General features: G+C 49.5%; 1 protein-coding gene and 1 non-coding gene across 2 annotated transcripts in view; one reads left to right on the plus strand and one right to left on the minus strand.

Annotated features, from left to right (window-relative positions):
- The window catches only part of LIPC (lipase C, hepatic type), a 171906-nt gene that overhangs the window by 22124 nt on the left and 123058 nt on the right, over positions 1-26724 (plus strand). Inside the window, exon 2 of the mRNA XM_035258704.3 lies at positions 2809-2936. Within this exon, the coding sequence (XP_035114595.2) occupies positions 2849-2936 (88 nt within the window). The 5' untranslated portion in view covers positions 2809-2848. The remainder of the gene's footprint in view (positions 1-2808; positions 2937-26724) is intronic.
- On the minus strand, positions 20966-21077 carry LOC118145263 (U6 spliceosomal RNA). Its single transcript, XR_004730391.1, has one exon. It is a non-coding gene; the product is annotated as a U6 spliceosomal RNA (small nuclear RNA).

The raw sequence follows: 26724 nt of genomic DNA on the forward strand, positions 1-26724 counted from the left end.
TGGTTTGTGATGGAATGACAGGAGCTAGAAACCACGTTGAAGGCCGCTTCCTGTGTAGAAAGCGGTAAAAAAGTATACGCTGTAGAAATTTGGGGGGTGGGTGGGGGCACAGGGTTGGTATTTCAGAGGCACTTAGATTCATTGGGGTCTTTTGATGAGTTCATGACCATAATAAAATGGGGAGTGGGGGTGGTTACCGGCAGCACCCAGAGGAGGAGAGATAAGGGTGGGCCCAGGGCAGAGGAGCCCGAGGTGGGTAGCCAGCTGGTTTTACGTGCCAGTGTTATACGAAAAAAAGCGGAACTTTCAGATCCTGCTTAACTGTGCAGGAGCCAGCCAGGGATTCAGGGCAGAAGCCCTTACTCAGAAATTGTGTATCTGTCAGGGGTGGTGGCTCACGCCTGTAATCCCAGCACTTTGGGAGGCCGAAGCAGGTGGATCACAAGGTCAGGAGTTAGAGAACAGCCTGGCCAACATGATGAAACCCCATCTCTACTTAAAATACAAAAATTAGCTAGGCATGCTGGCACACGATTATAGTCCCAGCTTCTAAGAAGGCTGAGGCGTGACAATCACTTGAACCTGGGAGGCGGAGGTTGCAGTGAGCTGAGATCGCGTTACTGCACTCCAGCCTTGGCAACAGAGTAAGACTCGGTCTTAACAACAACAACAACAACAAAAAGCAATTGTTTATCTGACAGGATGGTGTGGAAGCTGCAGGGCTGGGGAGGAAGGTGCAGCCACAGGACAGACCACAGGCTTTGGGCTGGGTCAAGCTCGTCCAAGTCTGCTGATCACTTCACACGGCCCTTTCAGTGGGCTTGTCCAGGCAGTCATTATTACCACGTTATCTCATTTGCCCACTGCCGCTTGGATAGCTAAAAGCCATCTCACGACCGCACCCGGCCAAGGCGGAATCTCTCATCTTCCCCCACCAAACCTTCACTCACAGCCTTCCCTCCCCAGCTGACAGCGACCCCGTTAATCTACTTGCTCAAGACAAAACCCTTGAAGTCATCCTCAACTCTTCTCTTTCTCCCGCATCACACAGCTCAGCAGTCAGAAAATCCTGTTGGCTCTACCTTCAAAATATATCCAGCACCCATCCAATACTCAACAGTTGCCCTATTTCCATGCTGGGCCAAGCCCGTCACCGTCACCTCTCACTGGGTCACTGTAACAGACCTCTCCACTGCACCCGGGCTCACTTGCAAACCAAAGTGATCTTTTAAAACTCGAACACAAATCCTATCACCCTTCTGCTCACAGTGGCTCCCCATGTGTTATCGTATAAAAGTCAAAGTCCTTGTCATGTCTCCCCATTCATTGGCCTCCGCACTATTCCTGCAGCACGCCAGGCATACTCCTACCTCAGGGCCTTTGCACTGACTGCCCGAAAGTCTCCTCCTCAGGATGCCCGCAGGGGCAACTCCCTCACTTCCTTCAAACCTTGGCTCAAAGTTTAACTCCCAATGCAATTCACTCTGACCACACTGCTTAAAATCCCTACCTTCTCCCCAACCTGCTTAACTCTGCTTCTCCTGCGGTTCTCATTACAGTCCGCCAGTCCACATAAAACTCTTCTTTATTATGTCTATTATCCATCATCCAACTCCTCCCACCTCCACCGGCACAGAAGGCCTTGTACCTCCCACATGCCTAGAACAGTGCCTGGCACATAGTAGGCATGCCAAAATACGTGAATGTTGAACAAATGAAGAAAGCTAAAATAAAACTAGAGGCTGGCTCACGCCTGTAATCCCAGTACTTTGGGAGGCCGAGGCGGGTGGATCATGAGGGCAAGAGATCGAGACCATCCTGGTGAACATGGTGAAACCCCATCTCTACTAAAAATACAAAAAATTAGCTGGGCATGGTGGCATGTGCCTGTAATCCCAGCTACTCAGGAGGCTGAGGCAGGAGAATTGCCTGAACCCAGGAGGCGGAGGTTGCGGTGAGCCGAGATCGCGCCATTGCACTCCAGCCTGGGTAACAAGAGCGAAACTCCGTCTCAAAAAATAAACAAATAAATAAAATAAAACTAGAGGCCCGAAAATATCATGAGAGCCATGGACAGTAGCCTTTTCCCTCCCTGATTTTCTGAGTGGTCTCACTCCTCAGTCTTCTACCCAGCTGGAACATGAATGATGAACACGCAGGGGAAGAGGGGTGTCTACTCTGGGACCACCCTTCAGTGGGGCACTTGGCAAGGGCATCTTTGCTTCTCCGTCAGCTCCTTTTCACACGGGGTGAAAGGTTTTCTGCCCCTTTCAGCTGTAGAAATGTTGCCCCACCACATTTGACCACAAGCATCCCCAATTTCACTAAACCTAACAGAAATCTGGACCCCCGGCCCCCGGGGGCTCTCCGCATAGCAGGGCCCTTTTTGTCTTCTTGGGGCTTAGCCTGCAATTTGAAAAGCCAGTTTCCTGAGCATGCATAACCCCTTGCAGTGCCTTGTCACCCCCTTGTCACTGGGAGGCTTAGGCAGGCACGCGGAAACACCTACCCCTGAACTTTGGCACAATTTCCAAACACAACACAGTAGCTTCAAATTGATTAATCTGCAACTCTGACCTTGGCCCCGGAAGGTAAGAATACATACCAAGGTATTTTATTCTCAAAATGTGTTAGGATAAGCAGCGCTTCGCTGAATCAACCTTTTAAAAATAAATTTAAGTGGATTTGCAGTTGGGGGCCAGTAAGCAAAGTATCTGATCAGTGGATAGCATGTTGAGAGGTTAATTATTAATGGGCAGCCTTCCCTTACAAAGTAGCTAATAGGCATTCTGGTCTCTTTGGCTTCAGAAATTAGCAAGAAAGCCTGGACCCTGGGTGAAACGGAGAAATGGACACAAGTCGCCTGAGTGTCACCATTCTCTTGGTTTTATCCACCTTTATCCAACCAAATGCCCACGGACAAAGCCTGGAACCAGGTAAGAGCCTGACTTTTCTCCATAGATGGCCATGGATTTTTCTTTTTAAAATGTGTGTCACAAAGAACCCAGGGTTTTCTGACTGTATGAGCATGTTCTATACATGACTTCACAGGTTCACGGGGACACACAGCCATTTGTAAACAGAAATGAAATTTTAGAAAATCACCCTGGGATTAAAAGTCTTCTAAGAGTGCCCGCAGCTAGCAGGAAAGCCTCTTGCATACCTGATATGGAAACAGTCATGCTAAAAGTTATTCAGTGGAGAACGATCTGAAAGCAATTCGAATCTTCCTGGGAGTTAATGTGGCATCTAATTTGCAGCCAGGGAGCCAGGCTTGCAATGCAATGCTCTATGGTTCTGGGGTTGTCTCATCGCCCGGCTCTCAGGAGAGAGAGGAATTTGTAAGAGTTCCATATCCAGCCAGGTCTGAAGTAGAGCTTTCATTGCACAATTTCTAGACTTTGTTATTCTGCCAGTGTTTTCGTCAGGTGGAAGAATCCCACAGCCGTCCCGCCCGTTTTGTTTGTGAATTCATAAAAGAGATGGGTGGCCAAAGACAGATCAAATGTCTGATGAGGCATGTAGAGTGGAGCCCAGCTTCCAGGCTAACCAGTGGACCAATAAATGATGGATGAGTTAATTGAACAATTTGGCCAATTCAGACAGGTGTTAGGGTCTTCGTTATGGTACTGGTCACTGGTCAGGAGCCAGTAATGCAAAGGAAGATTTTTCTCTTCTCTAGGACTAAGCTTGGAGAGAGCTCTGAGAACTCTGAGAATTAGAAATTTACCAACAGGGAATGTACCTAAAACTTTCAGAAACATTTTCCCCCTTTAAGACAAAGGACTATCCCTTTATATTTGACTATTATTTTTACATCCTAGGTCAGTTAATAATTGAGTAGTAGCATTAATTATCACCACTCATGAAGTATTTTCTGTGCCAAGCACTATACTCATTATTTTTGATATATCATGTCTTTTATAAAGCCACATCCAAAAATGACCCTTACATAATAATCTAGAGCATACAGGTAAAACTACTGGAAATCTTCATTCCCTTGGTTCATAGAGATTTTGCTAAAGAGCCTTTCCTGCCTTTTGGCCAAGAATGTTGTGTTTATTTGTTTACTTTTTTAAAGTTTATATCATATATCTAGAAAAGGGCCAAATCATAAACCCTCAATAAATCCTTGCAAACTGAACCAGTCCCCAAAGCCTTCCTTGTGTGCCCTTTGAACCTTAACCTATATGATTTTGCCTCTGGGGAGATTTTTCGTTAAGAGAAACACATCAGTTGCTCTTTTGCGCCTGGCTTCTTTCATTCGACCTGACGTTTGCGAAAGTCAACCGTGGAGTTTCGTGGAGCTGAGGTTCATTCGTTCTCACTGCCCTAGCATTCTGGGTATAACTTATCCATTCTACTTGTCGATTGGCCCAGACAGTTTTCGCAGCGTGGGAATTGGAAGCATTCCGTGCTGAGGTCAAGGTTGAAGGGAGGGACGGCCTCCCCCAGGCTTCTGGGTATTGTCCAGATTTTCCTTGACCAATCTCACTGTCCTGGTCAGCCTGCTTGTTTCCCCGGGGCCTTGTTTGCGCAACTGCTGAGGGAAATGGTCACTATCAGCGACAGGGTTCCTCGGGAAAGGGGATCAGAGTCAGGAGGCCTCTTGTTCTCTTGGAAGCAGAGTCTCTTGGCAGAATTTGTCTGCAGTGAGTGAGCCCAATCTGTTGCATGTGGCTGGTGTGATGTCTTTCTGGGGAAACCACAGGGAAGCCGGTGTCCTGTGGGGGAGCCCTTGTCAGGTGACTTTCTACACCAGTGGTTCTCAACAGGGGCAATTGTACCTCCCAGGGGACACTTGGCAATATCTGGAGGCATTTCTGGTTGTAAAGACCCGGGAGAGAGGCTTCCCTGCCAGCATCTAGCGGGTAGAGGCCAGGGATGTGCTGAACATCCTACCACTCACAGGACCGAATTATCCAGCCCAAAAGGTTATGAGTGCAGAGGCTGAGAAACCGTCATCTGTGCCACACTTCAACTTATCCCACACCAGGAAGAACTCCCTCCAGGACCCTTCCTCGTTAGCCCCGCCTCCCAGCCTCCTTCTTTTGAGCATTTATTATTAATGACATCTGACTAATGGAGTCACTAATGTACTGAGCACCCAGCATGTGCCAGGCACTCCACAGACATTTTATCTCGTCCTCACCATATGGTTGAGTAAGCTGGCAGTTACGTGCCTCGCCAGCGGGCACATGGCTAGTCACAGCAGAGCAGGGACAGGTACCCATAGCCTCAATCTCTCTTCTGAGGCCGCAACACTGTCTGTAGAGCCCACACCCAGTGATTTGACAGCCAGAGGTTTCTAGAAAAACATTCGGCTCAGTTCCTCTCCCAGAGAGGCAGATTCACACAGTTTCTCCTGCCCATCAGCACTAAGGGGGACTGGACAGAGTGAGCTGCTTGAAGCCCCCATGACACATCACGCTTATGCCCAGCCCCCACTGCCTCAGACCCAGGTTCCCCAACCAGTATTGCCATCAGAGCCAACACGGCTCCAAAGAGCAGCTGCTGCTGGCAGACCCTGACAAGCCTCACCTTCCACTGGGCCCTCTATCAACAGGTGCCTTCTCCCTTCCCTCCACCCCAGTCTCAGCTTCCAAATCCTAGGAGCAACAGAAAGCTACCTATTCAGTCAGTCCCTTGCGAACGTCACAAGCATCTGTGAGCATCTGCCATATGTAAGGCAGTGCCTGAGGACAGCTCACACTCTCTGTTCCCAGGACACTTTTTCTATCTTAAAAATCATTGAGGAGGTCGGGCGTAGTGGCTCACGCTTGTAATCCCAGCACTTTGGGAGGCTGAGGCAGGTAGATCACAAGGTCAGGAGTTCAAGACCAGCCTGTCCAATATGGTGAAACCCTATTTGTACTAAAAAATAAAAAAATTAGCCGGGTATGGTGGCGCATACCTATAGTCGCAGTTGCTCGGGAGGCTGAAGCGGGAGAATCACTTGAACCTGGGAGACAGAGACTGTGGTGAGCCAAGATCGCACCATTGCACTCCAGCCTGGGCAACAAGACTGAAACTCCGTCTCAAAAATAGTAATGATAATAATTGAGGACCGCAGTGTTCATTCTGTGAGATAGCAATATGTACATTAGAAATTAAAACTGAGAAAGCTTTTAAATCTGTTAATGCTTCTAAAATAATAAACCCTTCCATGTTCACACATATAATCTAATTTATGAAAAATAATTTGTATTTTCCAAATAATAATTTTTAAATGAGGCAGAAGAGTGACACTGTTTGACAAAGAAATGTTGCAAATTTCTCTAATATCTGGCTTCACAAAAGATGGCTGGATTCTCTTACGTGTTTCTGTATTCGGTCTGTTGTGATGTGTGGCTTTGTTTGAAATATATGAAGAAAACGTTGCCTCCCACAGAGGAAAAGGGAGGACATCCTAAGGCGATCTCGCTGGGGCCCTGGCCTGCAAACTGCGGCACTTGTGCTGTGGGCCCTGGACAAGAGGTGGCTACACAGCTGTCCCCGTCTTGCAGGAATTTACAGTCAAATGCGGTAGGAGTGGGGCAGTGGGGGGAAATAAGGGGCCACGGGACGGGCTGAAGATGTGCCAGCCATGAAAGAGCAAGTGCACGCAGAGAATGTAAATACAATAATACAACCAAAAGCTGATCTCCCTGTCACTGTCACAATCCTAAGAACGTCAGCCAGGCGCGGTGGCTCACGCCTGCAACCCCAGCACTTTGAGAGACCAAGGCGGGTGGATCACCTGAGACCAGCCTGGCCAACATGGTGAAACCCCATCTTTACTTAAAATACCAAACATTAACTGGGCATGGTGGTGGGCGCCTGCAATCCCAGCTGAGGCAGGAGAATTGCTTGAACCCAGAAGGCGGAGTAGAGGAGCATTAAAATGGGCCATTCTGCGTCAAACACAGTACATGAGGTATACCACTGGGTCACAGAGGTAAATGGTATCAACTAGAACATGGCGTGTAATGAGCACCACGAGAGAGGAGTAAGTACGGATTCAGAGTTTACTTCCCAGTGGAGGGAAGACTTCTGGGAGGAGGCAGCATTTGAGTAGGGTCTCGAAGGGTGGTATCCAGACAGAAGAGAAGGAGGCTGTAGCACAGGTACACAGCTCATAAAATACATGTGCTTTCCAAGCCCAAAGACCTTCCAAAAAATAGACCATCTAGGAAGAAAAAGAAAAAAAAAACCTAAAGAACGGTGAGGATAGCAACACACACTGGAAAGAATTTGAATGCCAGGCACAGACCATGGGAGTCAGGGACTCCAGCTACTGCCAAGTCCAGCTCCAAACAGGCTTTGTTCTGAATACCTATCACTAAAAGTCACAGAAACTGTGGGGTCAATAATGACCAAGTCCAGACATAGGAGTTTACTGCTGGCCCCCGGGCACTCGCCGTCTAACCCAGCGCAGAGGATGGGTTTCGGGAAGTCCCCCCGCCTCCTGATATGCTGCCCAAGGCTATGTGTATGTGCATTTTGAGTGGGGGGGCAGAGGTCCTAACTTGTGGCAAATTATCAAAGGGACCTGTGACCTCTGAAAAAGTTCAGTAACCACTGGTTTTGTAGCTTTGAAAAACAAGCATAAGAGAATTGTATATGCAGGCCAGGCGCAGTGGCTCATGCTTATCATCCCAGCACTTCTGGAGGCCGAGGTTGGTGGATCACGAGGTCAAGAGTTCAAGGCCAGCCTGGCCAAGATGATGAAACCCTGTCCCTACTAAAAATACAAAAATTAGCCAGACGTGATGGCAGTCACCTGTAACCCCAGCTACTTCAGAGGCTGAGGCAGGAAAATCCTTTGAACCTGGAGGGGGGCAGAGGTTGCAGTGACCTGAGATCCATGCCACTGTACTCCAGCCTGGGTGACAGAGTGAGACTCCATCTTGAAAGAGAGAAAGATAGAAAGAGAGGAAGGGAGGAAAGAAGGAAGGAAAGTATATACGCAATATGGTAGGGAGAAAAAAGGACTAAATAATCTACACATTGAATCATAATTTTAAAAAAAAACTGTGCACACATGCTGCATATTGCTAGAGATTCTAAGTATATTTCAATATATATAAAGGGGTTTAAGGCTTTGAAGGATTTTAAGTACTTAAATGTACAAGAAAAATAAAATAAAATGGCCCTGATCAGCTACAGTTAGACTGCTCTTCCCAAGACGACCCCTGGGAAAGGGCTCTTCCACTGTCCCTTCCCACCTGCCACCTCCACCCAACCTTGCAGGTTCAGCCACACTCAAAACCACTTCCCCAGCAGGGTCTGTCAGATTTCTGAGAAGCCTCCACAATTATACACAACGTCGTCCATGACTGATATTTGAGGGAGAGTCCAGAGATGAAACTCATTCTCCCAGGAGTGCACAAAGTTCTGGCATCAGCAGAGGGCCAGCCCACAGCCTGCCAGGGAAAGGCTCGCTTTCTTTCCTCTGCAGGAGGCCCTCCCCCATCCAGGGCCTGCCTTCCTAGCCCTACAGCTGAATGGGTGTGTGGTCCTGCTGAACAGCTCACCATGGAGGCCAGAGGAGAGCAGCCAGTCCTCCACTCTGCTTGCCTCTCACAGGGACTCTGGACTGAAACCCATATTCTTTCATTCTGAGCTGCAGAGAGAAACTTCAGGGCTGACAGCTGAAGGCATAGGGTCTGTAAGCTGACCTGAAAACATGAATCACCTAACAAGTGTACAGGCAAAAAGCAAGTGAATCTAGTGCCTGGCTTCCTCCTTCGGCCTCTCCCTTCCCTCCTCCCCACTCCAGCTGCCACGGTGCAGCGCTGCGGGCACACTGGGTCCTCACAGGAAGCACAGCAGGGACAGAGGCAGAGAGAGGCTGGGAGGCAGAGAGAGGCAGCACAGCAGGGACAGAGGCAGAGAGAGGCTGGGAGGCAGAGAGAGGCAGCACAGCAGGGAGAGAGACAGAGAGAGGCTGGGAGGCAGAGAGAGGCAGCACAGCAGGGAGAGAGACAGAGAGAGGCTGGGAGGCAGAGAGAGGCAGCACAGCAGGGAGAGAGACAGAGAGAGGCTGGGAGGCAGAGAGAGGCAGCACAGCAGGGAGAGAGACAGAGAGAGGCTGGGAGGCAGAGAGAGGCAGCACAGCAGGGACAGATGCAGAGAGAGGCTGGGAGGCAGAGAGAGGCAGCACAGCAGGTAGAGAGACAGGGTGGAACAGTTCCCATTTCATCATCCCAGGACTGTCACCACCCTGGCCTCAACATGGGTGTCCCTGACAGCCACGAGCTCCACATAGAACAGAGGCCGTAACAGTTCTCACAGCCAGGAAGGTGCTACCCTCTGGTCCCCAGGAGGGTAACCTGTTTCGAGTGGGGCGCTCTCATCCGGGAATTGGGGTTCAGCCCACCAAAGAAATGGGCTGACTGGGAGCCAAAAGTGCCTCCAGATTTCTACCCTGAAGGCTGGACTTCAGCCGCAAGGTGTTAACTAGAAGAAGAGGGCCGAGCCTGTCTGTCCCGCAGTGGGTGAGGGAGCCGTGGTCGGAAAGGCAGTCCAGGCTCCCATCCACGTGGGGCGAGAAGACCAAGTTCAGTCGCTCCAGCCCTGGAGGAGTCAGGGCACCCACCTGACTGCTCCACTGAAGGTGCCATTTCAAAACATGGCCACAAAGTAGCGCAGGGACATCCCAGCTGCTTCGGGGTTTCAGGAGGGTTTCCAGCTTGGGAGAACGGAGTTTCTGGATGACTGGAAGATGGGGCGGTTAGCTAACCTCCCTTTCCCTCCCTACTTAGGGCTCCATTTCCAGAAGCATCCCTCGTTTCCATTTTTCCCCAGTGGGGCTTGGCCAGGGTGGGGAGGCGTGGGGGAAAAGCGCAGATAATCAAACGCGCGGAATGCAAGCGAGGCCTCTTTGTCTGCAGCATTTTCTCCTCCACGCCTGCAGGTTCGCAGTCAGGGCCTGGTGAGGTGAGTTCACATTCAGGGCTCTCCAGTGGAGTGGCAGCGGCCCTTAAAAACGGTTCTTAGGGGCCGGGCGCGGTGGCTCACACCTGCAGTCCCAGCAGTTTGGGAGGCCGAGGTGGGTGGATCACAAGATCGAGACCATCCTGGCCAACACGGTGAAACCCTGTCTCTACTAAAAATACCAAAGTTAGCTTGGTGTGGTGGCGCGTGCCTGTCATCGCAGCTACTCAGGAGGCTGAGGCAGGCAAATCGCTTGAACCTGGGAGGCGGAGGCTGCAGTGAGCCCAGATGGCGCCACTGCACTCCAGACTGGGCGACAGAATGAGACTCTGTCTCAAATATATATATATATATATATATATGGCAACACTGAGTAGCGCTTATGTTCCAACACGAAGAACAGGCCTCATTGTGTGTGTCCTGTGATTGCAACTGTGTGAAAATACATGGGTTTGAGAAACAGTGCTGGAAGAAAATGCATGAAAATGTTTATCCGTTGAGTTTCTATCCACACTTTTGTCTCTCCCACTCTTTATGTAGTGTTATTGTGTGGATATGGTATATTGACTTCCATGATTTACATGATCAGAAAATAAATTTGCTACAAAATGGTACAGTAAAGGGGTTTGACTAGATCAGTGGCTCTGGAACTGCCGTGGGCATCGGAAGCGCCTAAAGAGCTTGATAAAATAAGATTCCAGGCCTAACTGCGGAGCTGCTAATTCAGCGAGCCTGGAGTGCCCTTGGATATTGGCATTTATCACAGTTCCCAAATGATACTGCTGGTGTGCGAACCACATAGAACCACTAGGAAAAAACGAAGCCAAGACTTGAATGTAGGCCACTGACTTCTGGGCTAGGGTGCTCCCTACAGAAACAAGAAGAGGCTACTGGGCGAAGCTCACTTCCTTTCTCACTCTCCCGGGTGGAGGGGGTGAGAATTAACAGCTACTGCGCCCAGACACTGATCTCTTCCCTAGTAGCTACAACCCAGATGATACTAAAAACCGCAAGACATTCATGAAAATGTATTCATCCAAAATAAAATATCTACATGCTACAAAGAAAGCAGTCCTTGAAATGAAGAAGAATTCCCAAGCTGCACATTACTTATAACTGGTGGAAAAATAATCACTGTAAAAGCTAATTAACCATCCACCCTGAGCAGCTCCTTGGCAGGCCTGAAAATATGATCAAGAAAATTCTTTTCCTATGAGTGGGGCATGACCAACGGGTTCTCTGTTGACTAGGAATGCCCTTTCCATGACGGCTAAAAACTTTCCAGTGACAAATGTTCCAGCTTCCTGGTCCCAAGAGAAACCCAAGCGGTAAGAAAACAAACTGCTTTAAGTCTAAAGTGTAAAAACATAACAAGATCCACAGCAGCTGTTTCCTGCGTACCAGGAAATTATATCCCCGAGGGTACAGAAATGAGAAGGCGTGCATCCATTCACCAAGGACCTCCCTCTATGCCAGGGTCTCTAGCCCGTTATGGGGTGGGGAAAGGGAGGCTGGAACTTGAAAGAAGGGCATAATTTCAACACAATGCAGTATGTTTGTAAATAACATTACGTACAAAACATTATGAGCTCCCTGGGGCAGAGGTGATCAGCTGAGAAGTCTTGATGGAGGAGGTGATGTCTGAGTTGAACTTTGACTTGTCCTTCAAGAAGTAGAAGGACATTGTACAGAGAGGAAAAACGCAGGAACCAGCCTTGCTTGGCTTGGAGGCTAGAAAGGGGAGAGTGAAGTTGGGAATTCTTGAGACTTTGGGGAGGTCCGGGATGGGGTGTATAAAAAGAAGTGGCCAGAGGGAAGGACCACAAGGGCCAGCCTCAGAAGTTTCGTCCTCATCCTGGAGGCAGGGCAGACCACTGATAAGGCTAGTATTTTTAAAAGGCTGCCTTTCCCAGATGGGTTGATAGACTTCGCTCTTAGCCTGGCTAAAAGCCTGGCCACTCCCTGATAGAGAGTGAGGTTCCCAGCAGGGAAGGGGAGGGGTTGGGCCCAGCAGGGACCAGTTTTACAAGCTCACTGGGCCCCGCACCCACAAACACTCAGCTCTTCCTCCAAGGCAGGTCTCAACCTTGGGCAAGTCCCTTCGAAATTTTCCTGTTAATTGCTATACTTAACATTAAATCATGGGAAAGATTAACACCCATGAAACTGAAGCAGGAACACATAACAGAAGCTTAATAGGAATCTTCCATCATTAAAAATATCTTATTCTACATCTAAAAAGAGAACCATTTGGAAATTCCACATCATACTCACAGACTATAGCAATTTCAACATTAAAAATTCATTCCCACCTGCATTATATCGCTTGATTGTTAAAACAGGCCTGTAAAGAATATTGGGTAGGAATTCTTACTCCCATTTTAGAGATGTAAACATTCACCGTCCACAGACCATGGGGACACAGCTGACATCAACTGCAAGTTAGTTTCTGTGGCTTACTGCAGCCAGACTCACTCCAGACGTGGGCTTGTGCTGGACGAGTCTAAGGAAGGGTGGGAAGGAGAGGGGAATTCTGGATTGGATTCTGTCAAGAAGGAGGGCAATTCAATGATTAGGCATCGCAATAATTTAACAGTAAACTAAGTATCACTAATTATTATTTAATGTAATCAATAAATGATCTAGCAGATGAGAAAACAAAAACAGGGCTGAGCTGGTGTTGATACAGGAGCACAAGTCACTCCTGTTAGTCAGAAGAAGGGAATGTTTAAGCCGGGCGTAGCAGCTCACGCCTGTAATCCCAGCACTTTGGGAGGCCGAGGCGGGTGGATCACGAGGTCAAGAGATCGACACCATCCTGGTCAACATGGTGAAACCCCGTCTCTACTAAAAATACAAAAAATTAGCTGGGCGTGGTGGCGCGTGCCTGTAATCCCAGCTACTCAGGAGGCTGAGGCAGGAGAATTGCCTGAACCCAGGAGGCGGAGGTTGCAGTGAGCTAAGATCGCGCCATTGCACTCCAGCCTGGTTAACAAGAGCGAAACTCCGTCTCAAAAAAAAAAAAAAGAAATGTTTAGTCATGTTTCTTGATTTTGGAGTGGCCTCCTCCCTGCCTCGATGCAAACACAGATGAGGAGGGTCTGTGCTGCATGTCTTTCTATTCTGTGGGCACTGTCTCCATTCACTTGTGAGTATTATGGTCTGGCTGAGTCAGAGCTGGTTTTAATTGCTGTGCTGTGTTTTCGTGTTGTCTTACCGAAAGGAACTCCAGTAATGCCTTTGGGGTCTCCTAATACCTATGCGCCAGATGCACAACTTTGGGGTCTCCTAATACCTATGCGCCAGATGCACAACTTTGGGGTCTCCTAATACCTATGCGCCAGATGCACAACTTTGGGGTCTCCTAATACCTATGCGCCAGATGCACAACTTTGGGTAACGCCCTTCACCTCCTCTGACCTCTCAGGAGTAATAGAGTCCCTTCCACACTGATACTCTGGGCATCAACTGGGCTGATGAGAATGGTCATCATGGTGCCTGGAGATATGCGGTGGGGACCTCCCCACTCTCAGCTATTTAAACATTATCAGGAAAGAGAAATGTGGAAGCAAAGTTCTATTCATTTTATGTGGCCTTTTACCCTAACTGAACCTTAACTGACTCAATTGCCTTGAGCAATTCAAAGGTTCCAGGAAGGTTCCAGCAATTCAGAGCCACCAGGAAAACACAGATGGGATTCTGCAAGAACAGCCGAAGCAGTCAGTGACCGTGCGGCCGTTTCTTGCCCGGTACCGCCTTATTCAGAGCCAGACACACAGCAGTTTTTGACCAAGTGCTGACAATGAAAATATATGTTTGATTATGTTTGGAAGAAAACTCTTACATTTCTTGAATTGAATAGAACTAAGATGTATAGAAAAATAGACACTATCACTTCTGAGAATTTTTAAATGTGCCAACTTCTTTGCCCACTTATGTCCATTAATCCATGAAACACCCTGTGAGATAGGTTTTATCCTTATTTTACAGATAGGGAAATCGTGGCTCAGAGTGTTGAAGAAACTGTCCTTAGACCACTCAGCTAGCGCGTGGCCAAGGCAAGATTCACATCCAGGCCTGTTTGATTCCAAGCCCACAGCCCTCCATTAAGCCAGAGAAACCTCTCTGCTGTAGCAGAAATGTGGGCTCGGCTGAAGGGCGAACAGGCCGAAGCAGCCTCCCAAGGTCCTGTGATTCTCACTGATGCTTCCTCCTAGTGGTGCTGGTATCCCTCAGAGCTCACATGGATAGCTTAGCCTTCAGAGAGATCTCATTTTAGTTTTGGGGGTCGTTTTTGGGTTTTTTTGAGTCTCCCTCTGTTGCCCAGGCTGGAGTGCAATGGCGTGATTTCAGCTCACTGCAACCCCCGCTTCCAGGGTTCAAGCGATTCTCCTGCCTCAGCTTCCCCAGTAGCTGGAATCACAGGTGTGCACCACCACGTCCAGCTAATTTTTATGTTTTCAGTAGAGTCAGGGCTTCACCATGTTGGTGAGGCTGGTCTTGAACTCCTGCTTCAAGTGATCCGCCCGCCTCAGCCTCCCAAAGTGCAGGGATTACAGGCGTGAGCCACCGCGCCCGGCCTTTCTTTGTGTTCTGATGTCTGCCTCTCTTCTCTGTCTGCACATGGTCTTCTTTCTGTTTCTGTGTCCAATCTCCTCTTCGTAGAAAGACTCCAGTCATATTAGATTAAAGCCTACCCCAGTGACGTTATTTCATCTCAATCACCTCTTCAAAGACTGCCTGCCTCCATGAGCAATCTCAATCTGAGGTACTAGGGTTAGAACGTCAACTTATGAGTCTGAGATCTGTGGCCGAAGCCTGTAATCCCAGCACTTTGGGAGGCCGAGGCGAGCAGATCATGAGGTCAGGAGATTGAGACCATCCTGGCTAACATGGTGAACCCATCTCTACTAAAAACACAAAAAATAGCCAGGTGTGGTGGCACGCACCTGGAGTCCCAGCTACTGGGGAGGCTGAGGCAGGAGAATTGCTTGAACATGGGTGGCGGAGGTTGTAGTGAGCCGAGATCGTGCCACTGCACTCAGCCTGGGCGACAAGAGCGAAACTCCATCACAAAAAAAAAACTTCAATGCCCAGAACACCCACCAAACACTTTTCCAGGCCCTGCTGTGACCGGGTCCTGGGCTAGGCCCTGGGAATACAGTGAACACTGAAAATCTCTCTTGGTTGCTTCAGCAGCTCTCCGGGAGGCTCCTGAGTTAGAAAAGAGGTTTACAAATAGACAGGAGATTGGAAAGAGAGTACGAAGTCCACCCCAGGCCCAAACAGAGGGTCTATGCTAAGGGGGTACAGACAGCACAGATCCCCCTGTTTGGGCTTGCTTCCTAGCAGCAGCAGGGCTGACACACAGGAACCGGCTGGCTAGTGCCAGCGTGGTAGGAGGGGGCGTGGGGGTCCAGGGAGCCTGGTCTGGGGAGGGGCACCTGCCCTCTCCAACAGAGTTATGGGGACTTTCTGGCAGCATAAGCAATAACTGGCAAGAGACCAAGAAGGCACCGTGTAGCTGGCTCACGCATGAATGAGCGATAAACGTCACCCTGTGGCTCTGCACCTTACGAAATCATTATGTCTGCATGGATGTGCTCAGTGTGGGCCCCGAGCCACTCCCTCTGGCTTTGAGAGGTGTTTCTCCCTGCCCAGCTGGCTTCAGCCAGACTGTTGCCTCGACTGGCCCAGGCCTCAGATGAGGGGAAGGGCCAAGGCCGGCTGCCGCCTTCTTGTCATGTGCCTGCCTCCCTTCCTTCACCCCGCCAAGCCCAAATGGAAGGGTGGGATGATGGCCGGTGCCCGAGGACAGCGCTGGGGCTGGGAGGACAAACTCCTGGGCTCCTTCATGTCTGGGCTACAAGATCCTGGCATCAACAGGGGTTCCTGGTACAGCGGAAATAAAACACGGGTCCCTGAAGGAGACTCTGGATGGGAAGAGAGACCTAGATTTGGAGTCAAAAGTCCTGGGCCTGAGTCCCACCTCTACTTCCCAGCACGTGGTCTTGAACAAATCACCCAAGGCCTGCAGAGCTCAGTCAGTCATTAGTAAAGAGATGACGACTATTATAAAGACCCCCCCACGCCGGGCTGTTTTGAGGATGAAGCGAGACCGTGTAAGTGAACGCACTCGCAAATTATCCATCGCTGGCCACAAGACTAACACGAGTGGGCATCGACTTCCTAAACAGTCACTTCATAATACTCGCCCGATTCATGCATGACTCCCAGTGGTTTTCTCTACTTTTCGGGACAAAAGTATTCGAATACAGAAGGAAGTTTAAACAATGATACGATTAATTTCCATCTTCCCTATAGGTTAGACTCAGTAATTGTTTGCATATTGGTATATATCTTTATATCACTCTCTCTGTGCATATTTATGCGTGTGTCACTTTTAAAACCTGTTGAGACGAGAGGGAAAGAAACAGAAAGAAATGCACATGTATATTCCATAGGAAAGTTGGAGACATCATAATACTTCAATTCTAAATATTTGTAAGCTAGTATATGTTTTTTGTTTTTTTTTTTTTTGAGACGGAGTCTCACCCTGTTGCCCAGGCTGGAGTGCAGTGGCACAATCTTGGCTCACTGAAACCTCTACCTCCCAGGTTCAAGCAATTCTTGTGTCTCCGCCTCCTGCGTAGCTGGAATGAATGTCTCCTACTATGGACATTCTCCTACATAGTGCCAGTACCATCACAACACCTGAGAAATCTAAAGATCATTTTATATTGTCCAATATCCAGACCTGACTCCAAGTCCCCCGGTTGCCCCAAGATTGTTGTTTGTAGCATTTTTCAGACCGGGATCCACTCAGCATCCTCCCGTTGCCTCATTTGCTGCGTCTCCATCCTGTCTCCGCAGGGTCTGAGGTCGTGAGCATCTTGGTCGCTTGGTGCCAATGCTGACGCTCATCTGTGCTGTCCACTGGCCCGTGGCCCCTTGCACACCTCTCTCCGTGGCGCCAGCTCCTTGTGCCTACCTAGCTGCTCGCACACCCCTCTCCCTGCAGGAGGATAAGCAACGCCAGGGTAACGGCCAGTCTTAGCTACTGTGGTTTCCCCAGGACCCACACAGGCCCGGCATGGAGCAGGCACATGGCAAATGGCTGTTGCATGTTTGAATCTTCATCACAGGGCTAAGCAACATACACCTTTAAAAAGTAAGTCAGTTTTGTGTGGTAATTCATGCCTGTAACCCCAGCACTTTGGGAGGCCAGAAGCAGGCAGATCACTTGAGGTCAGGAGTTCGAGACCAGCTTCACCAATATGGTGAAACCCCTTCTCTACTAGAGATATAAAAGTTAGCCAGGCATGGTGGAGAGTGCCTGCAGTCCCAGATACTCGGGAGGCTGAAGCAGGAGAACCACTTGAACCTAGGAGGTGGAGGCTGCAGTGAGCTGAGATTATGCCACCGCATTCCAGCCTGGGTGACAGAGCAAGACTTCATCTCAAAAAGAAAAAAGTAAGTGAGTTTGAAGTAATTTCATCCGACAAATTCTGTACCCCTGCCGGAGATAACGGAAAAGCATCCCAGAGGCCCCCGAGACCTAAGTCAGCCCTGCCCTCCTTCCCAACCTAGAAGTGACCACTTGGGCTCTGAAGTAGCTTGGGCTGTTGACTCGTCTGCCCTCGACATCTGTGACAGGAGCAGCAGCTGAGAGGGAGGTCTGCCCGCCAGAACACAAGTCTTCTCTGAAACACACACACACACATACACGTGCGCGCGCGCACACACACGTGCACATATGCATGCATGCACAAACACGTGTGCACACACGCACACATGCACACATACATATACACACACGCACACACATGCACATACACACACGCACACACATGCACACACACATACACACACGCACACATGCACACACATACACACACGCACACACATGTGCACACACGTGCACACATGCACAAACACGTGTGCACACATACATATACACACACGCACACACATACACACACACGTGCACATATGCACAAACACGTGTGCACACATACGCACACATACATATACACACACGCACACATGCACACACACATACACACACACACGCACATACACGTGCACATATGCACGCGTGCACAAACACGTGTGCACACACGCACACATGCACACATACATATACACACGCACACACATGCACACACACATACACACACGCACACACATACACGTGCACGCACGCACACGTACACATATGCACGCATGCACAAACACGTGTGCACACACGCACACATGCACATATACATACACACACACACGCACACATACACACACGCACACACATACACGTGCACGCACACACACGTGCACACATGCACAAACACGTGTGCGCACACACGCACACACACATATACACACACGCACACACACACACACACACAGAGGTTGGCTCTGTTCCCATCATGGATCTCATAGAAGTGATTCTAAGTCCTTGACACACGCACACACACACACACACACAGGTTGGCTCTGTTCCCATCATGGATCTTATAGAAGTGATTCTAAGTCCCTGAGTTTCTGTGGAACCAGGAAACCCGTCGCTGACCAGCAAGAGTGAGAAGAGGGGACTGCACATCGTGTTTGCACAGCTCTCGTGCATGTCACTTCACCACGATGCTCAGGACCTTAATGAGGGTTTCCAGTTCTCCCCGCTTCAAACTGCTTTCCACCGCAGAGCTTCGCGAACTTTAATATGCCTGTGGATCACCTGGGGAGCTGGATACAACCACAGTTTTTTGTTTGTTTGTTTGTTTTTAAAGTAGATTTGGGATGAGCTCCAAGAGCCCAAATTTCTAACAGGTGGTCTGTGTGATGCCAATCCCTCTGGTCCCTGAACTATTCTTTGAGAAGCAAAGTTCTAAAAGTCACAAAATAACTTCTCATTTCTCCCATGAACTGGTAATTAGCACCTACAGCTAAACACAGGCAGTGTTCTAGCATCGGAGGGACAAGGAAATGCGAAGAAACACCAAGAAGAATAAGACACAGGCCCTTGACTCAAATCCAACCAGACACCCCTTTATATGACATCTAGCATTTTGCTTAAGTCGGCCGAATTCTTACAATAACCTGTCATCCATAAAGTGTACAGTTATTCTCACTCTACATATGAGGAAACTGGGCTCACGCAGCCTAACAGTCATGTTCCCAACTAGTAAAAGAGTGCCATGAGGTCTGAAATGAGGCCAGTGTTGTTCTGCACGCACCTGACACGTGATCTCATGCACTTCCCACCAAGTGCCCAGACCTGATGGAGAAGGCTGGGGAAAGAACTACCTTGCTCAGCCTGGCCTTGAAGCAGACCTGGCAGTGGCCGTGGGGAGAGGGTGGGAGGGGTGGCAGGCTGAAGGCTCCTAATAGATACCAGAAACGGGAAGTAGGACCCAGAAAGTTACTCCAAGCTGCCTCCCCTAGGGTCTTCTGGCTGTTTCTAGTAATGTCTATTCCTGCGGAAGCTCAGGCCCTTTGCTATAAGCTCCTAACATGCTATCAAATACTTCCCATGCTTGTAAACTTCAACCATAAATTAGGATCCAAATTTTGTCACCAAATGGCCGTGTGACTTTGGATGAATCACTCTCCACCCACCTGGACTAGGGTTGGGAGCTCTTCAAGTCCCTTCCTGTCTGCCAAAAGGTTTCTAAGCAGTTTTCAAGCAGTTTCTTGCAACTTTCCCGTGGAGCAAGTGAAGGCATGTGTTATGTCCCCATCAGGGTCCCCCAGCCCCCTCTTCTTAGCTCAGGACCAGGGCTTTCTGGGGCTCACCTACAGTCTTCGTCCTTTACTTCCTAACTACACGCGCATTTATCAAGCACATACTCTGCATCATTATCTGAGCCCAGGACTAGGGAGGCAAAGGTAAGTAAAATGCACTCCCTCCCTGGGGAGGAGACCCAAAACAGACCACGGGTGCCCTGCAGCATGGCTGGCTCAGGCTCTCCGGGTGCGAAGAAAGCACCTCACCCAGCACTGGCAGAGGCCAGCAGGCCTAAGCGGGCCTTCACCATATGTCAGGCCTGGCTAGGAACTTCCCTGGAAGATTCCACTTAACCCCTAGAAACCCTGAAAGGAAAATGCTAGTGTTGTCCCCATTCAAAAAATGGAAAAACAGGCTGGGCACGGTGACTCATGCCTGTAATCCCAGCATTCTGGGAGGCTGAGGCAGGTGGGTCACCTGAGGTCAGCAGTTCAAGACCAGCCTGACCAACATTGTGAAAGCCTGTATCAACTAAAAATACAAAAATTAGCCGGGTGTGGGGACATGTGCCTGTAATTCTAGCAACTTAGGAGGCGCAGACAGGATAACTACTTGAATCTGGGAAGCAGAGGTTGCATGGAGCCTAGATCACACCACTGCACTCTACTGGGACAAGAGAGGGAGATTCCATCTCAAAAAAACAAAAAAATCACGCCTGTAATCCCAGCACGTTGGGAGGCCGAGGCGGGTGGATCACGAGATCAACAGATTGAGACCATCCTGGTCAACATGGTGAAACCCCGTCTCTACTAAAAATACAAAAAATTAGCTGGGCACGGTGGCGCATGCCTGTAATCCCAGCTACTTGGGAGGCTGAGGCAGGAGAATTGCCTGAACCCAGGAGGCAGAGGTTGCGGTGAGCCGAGATGGCGCCATTGCACTCCAGCCTGGGTAACAAGAGCGAAACTCCGTCTCAAAACAAAAAAACAAAACAAAACAAAAATTGGCCAGGTGCCATGGCTCACACCTATAATCCCAGCACTTTGGGAGACCAAGGTGGGCAGATCATGAGGTCAGGAGATCGAGACCAGCCTGGCTAACATGGTAAAACCCGATCGCTATTAAAAATACAAAAAATTAGCCAGGAGTGGTGGCGCACACCTGTAGTCCCAACTACTCGGGAGGCTGAGGCAGGAGAATCACTTGATCCTGGGAGGCAGCGGTTGTAGTGAGCCAAGATGGTGCTACTGTACTCCACCCTGGGAGACAGACAGAGACTCCATCTCAAAATAAAACAAAAAAAAAATTTTTTTTTTTTTTAAATACAAAAATTTTTTTATGGAACGCTTCACGAATTTGCGTGCCATCCTTGTGCAGGGGCGTGCTAATCTTCTCTGTATCGTTCCAATTTTAGTATATGTGCTACTGAAGCGAGTACAACAAAAAAAAATTTTTTCACAGGCTTAAAGAGGTCAGATGACTGGCCCAACATCACACAGCTACTGTGGATTCGGTGAAATATGTGCCAAACACTTAGCAGAGCGGCGAGTCGTAACTACAGGGCAACTACGATGCCTTTTCTTTTTTTCTTTTTCATTGTTTTTAGAGACAGGGTTTCGCCACATTGGCCAGGCTGGTCTCGAACTCCTTACCTCAGATGATCCGCCCACCTCGGCCTCCCAAAGTGCTGGGATTTCGGGCATGAGCCACTCTACCCGACTCTAACATGCCTTTTCAAATGACAGAACAGGGGGTGGGGGCCACTCATCTCCACTCTCAGACAGAAAAAAAACCGACAAGTGGGAGAAAGGTTTCTTATCTCCCCTGAAAGACAATAACCTGGCTGGGGACCAGCCACACATGATTGAGAAACTCACCAAGAAGAGAAGCAGGAGAGACTTTGGAAGAAGGTTTGGCAGGGTGGAAAGTGCTCTTGGCGCACACCAGGGGCAGAGCGGGGCTCAAACAGAGGTGGGGGCCCGGGGCGGAGGGAGCAGATAGTCATGCCCAGGAGGCTCCAGGGGCCCTTTGTCCTTCCTAGACGGCTGCTCAGATAGCGCTCTTTGAGCACCCCGGGCTCAGCTGCTCCATGCTTCAGCCCACCCCACGAGGGTAATGGAATGTTACAAAGTGTGTTGGTGGCCATCGATTAGTGCTAAACTCTGTGCTCATTGGATCGTATTTCCAAGGATGCTCTGCTAAGATCCACGGCAGAGGTGCATCTCTCTCCTTCTACTCTGATGGCCCGGAATTAAACCACCACCCAACATTCTCTGCCAAAGAAATTGAGATTTATGGGTCACTATCAGTATCAACACATGCTGGCCATTATTTGAGTCTCCTTGCTGCTTGAGGCTGACTGCTATTTACTTTGAAAGGTAAATGTGGCTTTGTAATCCATGTGGGTTGCTGGGAGGAAAGGGTTTTAAATGCATTGAGTCTCACTCTGTCACCCAGGTTAAAGTGCAATGGTGCCATCTCAGCTCACTGCAACCTCCACCTCCAGGTTCGAGCAATTCTCCTGCCTCACCCTCCCAACTAGCTGGATTGCAAGCATGTGCCACCATGCCCAGATAATTTTCATATTTTAGTAGAGACAGGGTTTTGCCATATTGGCCAGGTTGGTCTTGAACTCCTGACTTCAAGTGATCCTCCCACCTCAGCCTCCCAAAGTGTTGGGATTACAGGCGTGATCCACCCGGCCCAGCCTTGGGTTTTAAATGTGTTTGTTTCTTCCCTTGGAGATCTTTCTATTCCGCTTTATTCTGTTTTGTCTGCTGGTGTTAGCCCCACCCTGTCCCTGCCGTCAGATATTCGAATGTCCTCTGAGGCTCTGGAACAAATACCAGAGGGACCAGCCTGTCCTCTGTCCAGAGTCATCAGTGTGACAGAATGTAGAGACACTTTTCACCTTGGTAGAAAAATTGCCCCTTTCTTATGGGGAGATGCCACTCATACATATCTGGGGCCAGAGTCAAGACTCCCTAAGACCTGCCTGAGGAGCAATAGGTAGGCCCTGTTGGCCTCTTCTGGTCTTTTGTGTTGCTGGGTGTGGTGTAGAAACTGATGCAGGAGCTCAATCAATTAGGCCACTGGTTCTCAAACTCAAGTGTGCATCAGAATTCACTGAAGACCTTTTTAAAATAGATTGCGGCCCCCACTCTAGAGTTCCTGATTCAATAGGCCTAGCGTGGGGCCCAGGAATGTGTATTCCTAACAATGTCCCAGGTGATGCTAATTCTGATGTTGGTCCTGCATCCCACCTGAAGAACTGCCTCAGAACAAGAGTGGGACGCATTAGAGGCCGGTTGTGGGAGCCATGAGGCTGCCGGCAGTGTTTGGCACTTGGGAAAGATCACAGCACTGTTTTCTAATGGAATTTTGTTCAGTTTCACCAGACAATGTGCGATTTAAATCCTTTTCTATGAAATCTACAGTTAAAGGTCAATTTCCATAAATATGGGGATCCACGTGTTTTAGAAATGCATTAAAAAGTTGCATGGGTCTGGGCTCACCCAGGCTGCCTCGTGGTGGTCTCCTATACCTCGGTACTGGGAAGTCGAGGTGCTGAGTAGGTCACATTCCTGCTACGGGGATGTTGTGCTAACGTTATTGGGTGAAACAGATGCCTTGTATTGGTAACGGAGCCCACTGCGCTAGTTTATACCAGCGGTCCCTGAGCAATTTTCCCTGCAGCAGTCAGGGTTTACAGATAAAACTGGGCCCAGGGCAGTTTTATTTACCCAATAAAGGGGTACAGCCTAAAGACTCTGGACATTTCCTGATGAACACTAGAGGTCTTTGGAGGCAGATGACAACTTTTTCTTTGCAGTGGGACTTTACATTGTAAGTCTCCATGAGGCTGCAATCGCAGTTCACCAGTGCTGCACTCCCGCCCCGGGAAATGTGCTGGGCAGAATCACTGTTCACTGAAGCTACCCCAAACCCTCCCATCAAAGTCTAGTGCACTGGGCAAGCTGTCAGCCGGAATTCATTACTTAGAGGCACGCGTCCCGCCGAGCAGTGCAAGCCTGACTCGCACAGGATTGGGAGGCTGTTGCTGAGATTCAGGCCTGCTCAGGGAGAGCAGTGGGGTGGACGAGAGTCCAAACGTTTGGAGATAGGAAAAAGGCAGGTAAGTAAGTGTATTCGTTGAAACTTTGGGTCACAAGAATAATAATCCAACCCAAATTAACTTGTGGGGAATTTATTTCTTCACATAAAAGGTAGGCCCAAATTATAAGCTGGCTCCATGACCTTAATAAAGTCACCAAGTCTCTTCATTTGCTCTCTACCCGCTCCCTTCATAACACTTGGAAGTGCCAGATTCCTCAGTCCTCAGGACTCAAACTTCCAGAGAGACCTTACTTTATCACATACCTATGGCAAATGTTCCAGAAACGACTCTGGCCAGGTTCCCACCCCTGAATAGATGGCCAAAGGCAGGAGAATGAGATCTCTAATCGGCCTGATTAGGGAACCATCCTATCCACCCCTTGGATAGGATCAACTTTACCCAAACCAGACTGATGAGGGTCCACATGTGAGCGCTGCTCCCTTGGAGGAGGAGATGCCAGCAGACCGTGGAGGACTGGCTGTGAGGCACGAGGATGAGCAGGAGGCAAGGGCAGCCCCCGCTTCCACAGGGCAGGCTGGAGGATGTTCCCGCCCTGCTCACACAGCCCTGACTCTGCACCCTGGGCCCCACTTGAAGATGTGCTATCGTAGCTAACCCGCCTGGGCAGAGCAGACCTTGTGAGTGTGAGAGAAATCCTGGGTGGTATAACAGACTTATCTGTAGGGCAAAGGGATTTCCAGTTAGTTCTGTAACACGCAGGAGGACCAACACAATGCTGAAGCATCGCTCCTCCCGGAGGAAGCAGACGGATGACATAAAGAAAACCAGCACCCTCACTGGTATCCTAGGATGCTCGAGGGCCTGTTTTCAACACTGTGTACGTTAAATACACATTTCAGTGATTCTCAAATAGCGGTCCCCAGGCCAGCAGCGTCACCACCCGCTGGGAACTCATTTGAGAGGCAGATTCTCCCTCCCACCCCAGACCTAATGAATGAGAAACCCTGGGTAGAAGGCCCCGCAGTCTGTGTTTTAATGCACCTTCTGGGTGATTCTGATACAGGCACCAAAGTTTGAGAACATCTGCTCTACAGACGTATTTGATCCACCTGCTATAAAAACGAAGTCTTATGTGCGGGGTGAATTTAAACCAGTAGAACGTAAAACTGTTCCGTTTCTCCCATCCCTGCCTTCAGCCGTGCACTATCGAGTTACATGCTTCCATCCCTTAATAGCATCTGGGGCAAATTCCTTTAACTTCTGCTCAGTTCTTTTATTAAAAGTTATCTTATTTTATTCTAAAGTGTCAATCTCACATCTGATCTGACCTTCTTCCCTTCTCTCACGAGCTACACTCAGGGAGGGGACGCAATCTGCAGTGGGGCGGGGACAGGAGAGTTGTGCTGTTTCGCTCCTCTCTGAGCACCACGGGGTAGGGTGGGAGGAAAGGTGAGGCCTTATCCTGGAACTGCTGTCCCCCATCGTTCAGGGCCTGGTTCTCAAACTTGAGTGCACAAAGCCCCATGGGGCTGGGAGCTGGCAGTGAGGGTACAGCTGGGGGACACACAGGTCCTCACCTCTTGTGTGTGGTCCCATCTGCTGCTGGTGGCCTCGGCCTGAGAAGACGGTGGATATGTTTTTCTGAGAGCCCTATTGGTGTGACTCCAGTCCATCTGTCACTGAGAAGGACAGCTATGGCCCCTTTTGGCTTCTCCAAAGGTCTATGCCCCTCCTACTCTGTCCTCCCATTCAGAGCATCAGAAATGACTTGGGTATTCTTCCCCACCTCTGAGGACTGTAGGAGCTGAGGTGTGGGGACCCATCTTTTCAGGCAAACTACCTCACAGTGCTTCTCCCCATGTGCCTGAGCCTCCTCTCGTAAGATGGCTAAAGCAGGCACAGCTCCCATGTTCCTAAACAGCCCCACAAACACCCATGGATACAGGTCAGTCTCTGTCCAGAACTCCATCCCCATATCCCCAGCACCAGATGGGACCTAGAATACCAACATCTCAGCCAGTATCCAGCCTCGAACAGTATGACCATTTCTGCCTCCTGCAGGCACCCTCATCCTGCATTCTTGATAAATGATTCTAATCGATGCCTCAACTTGAACTCAAGAGACCAACAATGGGAGGAACAGAACTAAATCATTCTCCCAGCAATTCCTACTCTCCCTCTCCCACTTGTCTGTCTACATGGGCTGGGGGAAGGTGGTGATGGGAATACGGACTGCTTCTTTGAGAGCCTCCGACTTGGAAGAATTTGGCCTCAGTTGCTGGCACTCCCATTACAGAATGTGAGGTCTGCTGGGCACAGTGGCTCATGCCTGTAATCCCAGCTGAGGCAAGGATCACATGAGCCCAGGAGGTCAAGACCAGCCTGGGCAATATGGTGAAACCCCAACTCTACTTAAAGTTCAAAAATCAGCCAGGCCTGGTATAGTCCTAGCTACTGGGGAGGCTGAGGTGGGAGAATCACTGGACCCTCAGACAGCAAAACTGCAGTGAGCCATGGTCATGCAGAGCAAGACCCTCTCTCAAATAAAGGGGGAGAAACTGTGGGTTCCTTGGCACCTGGTGTTTCAGCAGAGCTCCTGGTGCAAGTTCACTGTCCTCTCATTTGCAACATGCCTTCACACACACTCTCAGTTAACCCCACAGCGATTCTGTGAGGCATTTAAGCTACAAGGAAACAGGCCCAGAGAGGATAAGTGACAAGCCTGAGGTCACACACACAGTGGCAATGGTGGGATGGGAACCCAGCCCAGTGACTCCCGAACTCCTGTTCTCTCCATGCTGTTTCATGCAGGCACCTCAGCCACACTTGTCATCCAGCTCTGGGTGAACTTGGAGCAAATAAGCAGAGAAATAGCTTGTCTCCAAGGCCGCAGAGCAGCTGGCATGGGAGAGTTTGGGGCACGTGATTTCCTTAGAGGAAACATCAACTCGTTTTGGTCAGTCATGCCCATTCACATGGGTCCTGCCCTTTATCTTCCCAGGCCAAG

Source organism: Callithrix jacchus, chromosome 8 (genome assembly GCF_049354715.1).
Source record: "Callithrix jacchus isolate 240 chromosome 8, calJac240_pri, whole genome shotgun sequence".
Taxonomy (NCBI): Eukaryota; Metazoa; Chordata; class Mammalia; order Primates; family Cebidae; genus Callithrix; species Callithrix jacchus.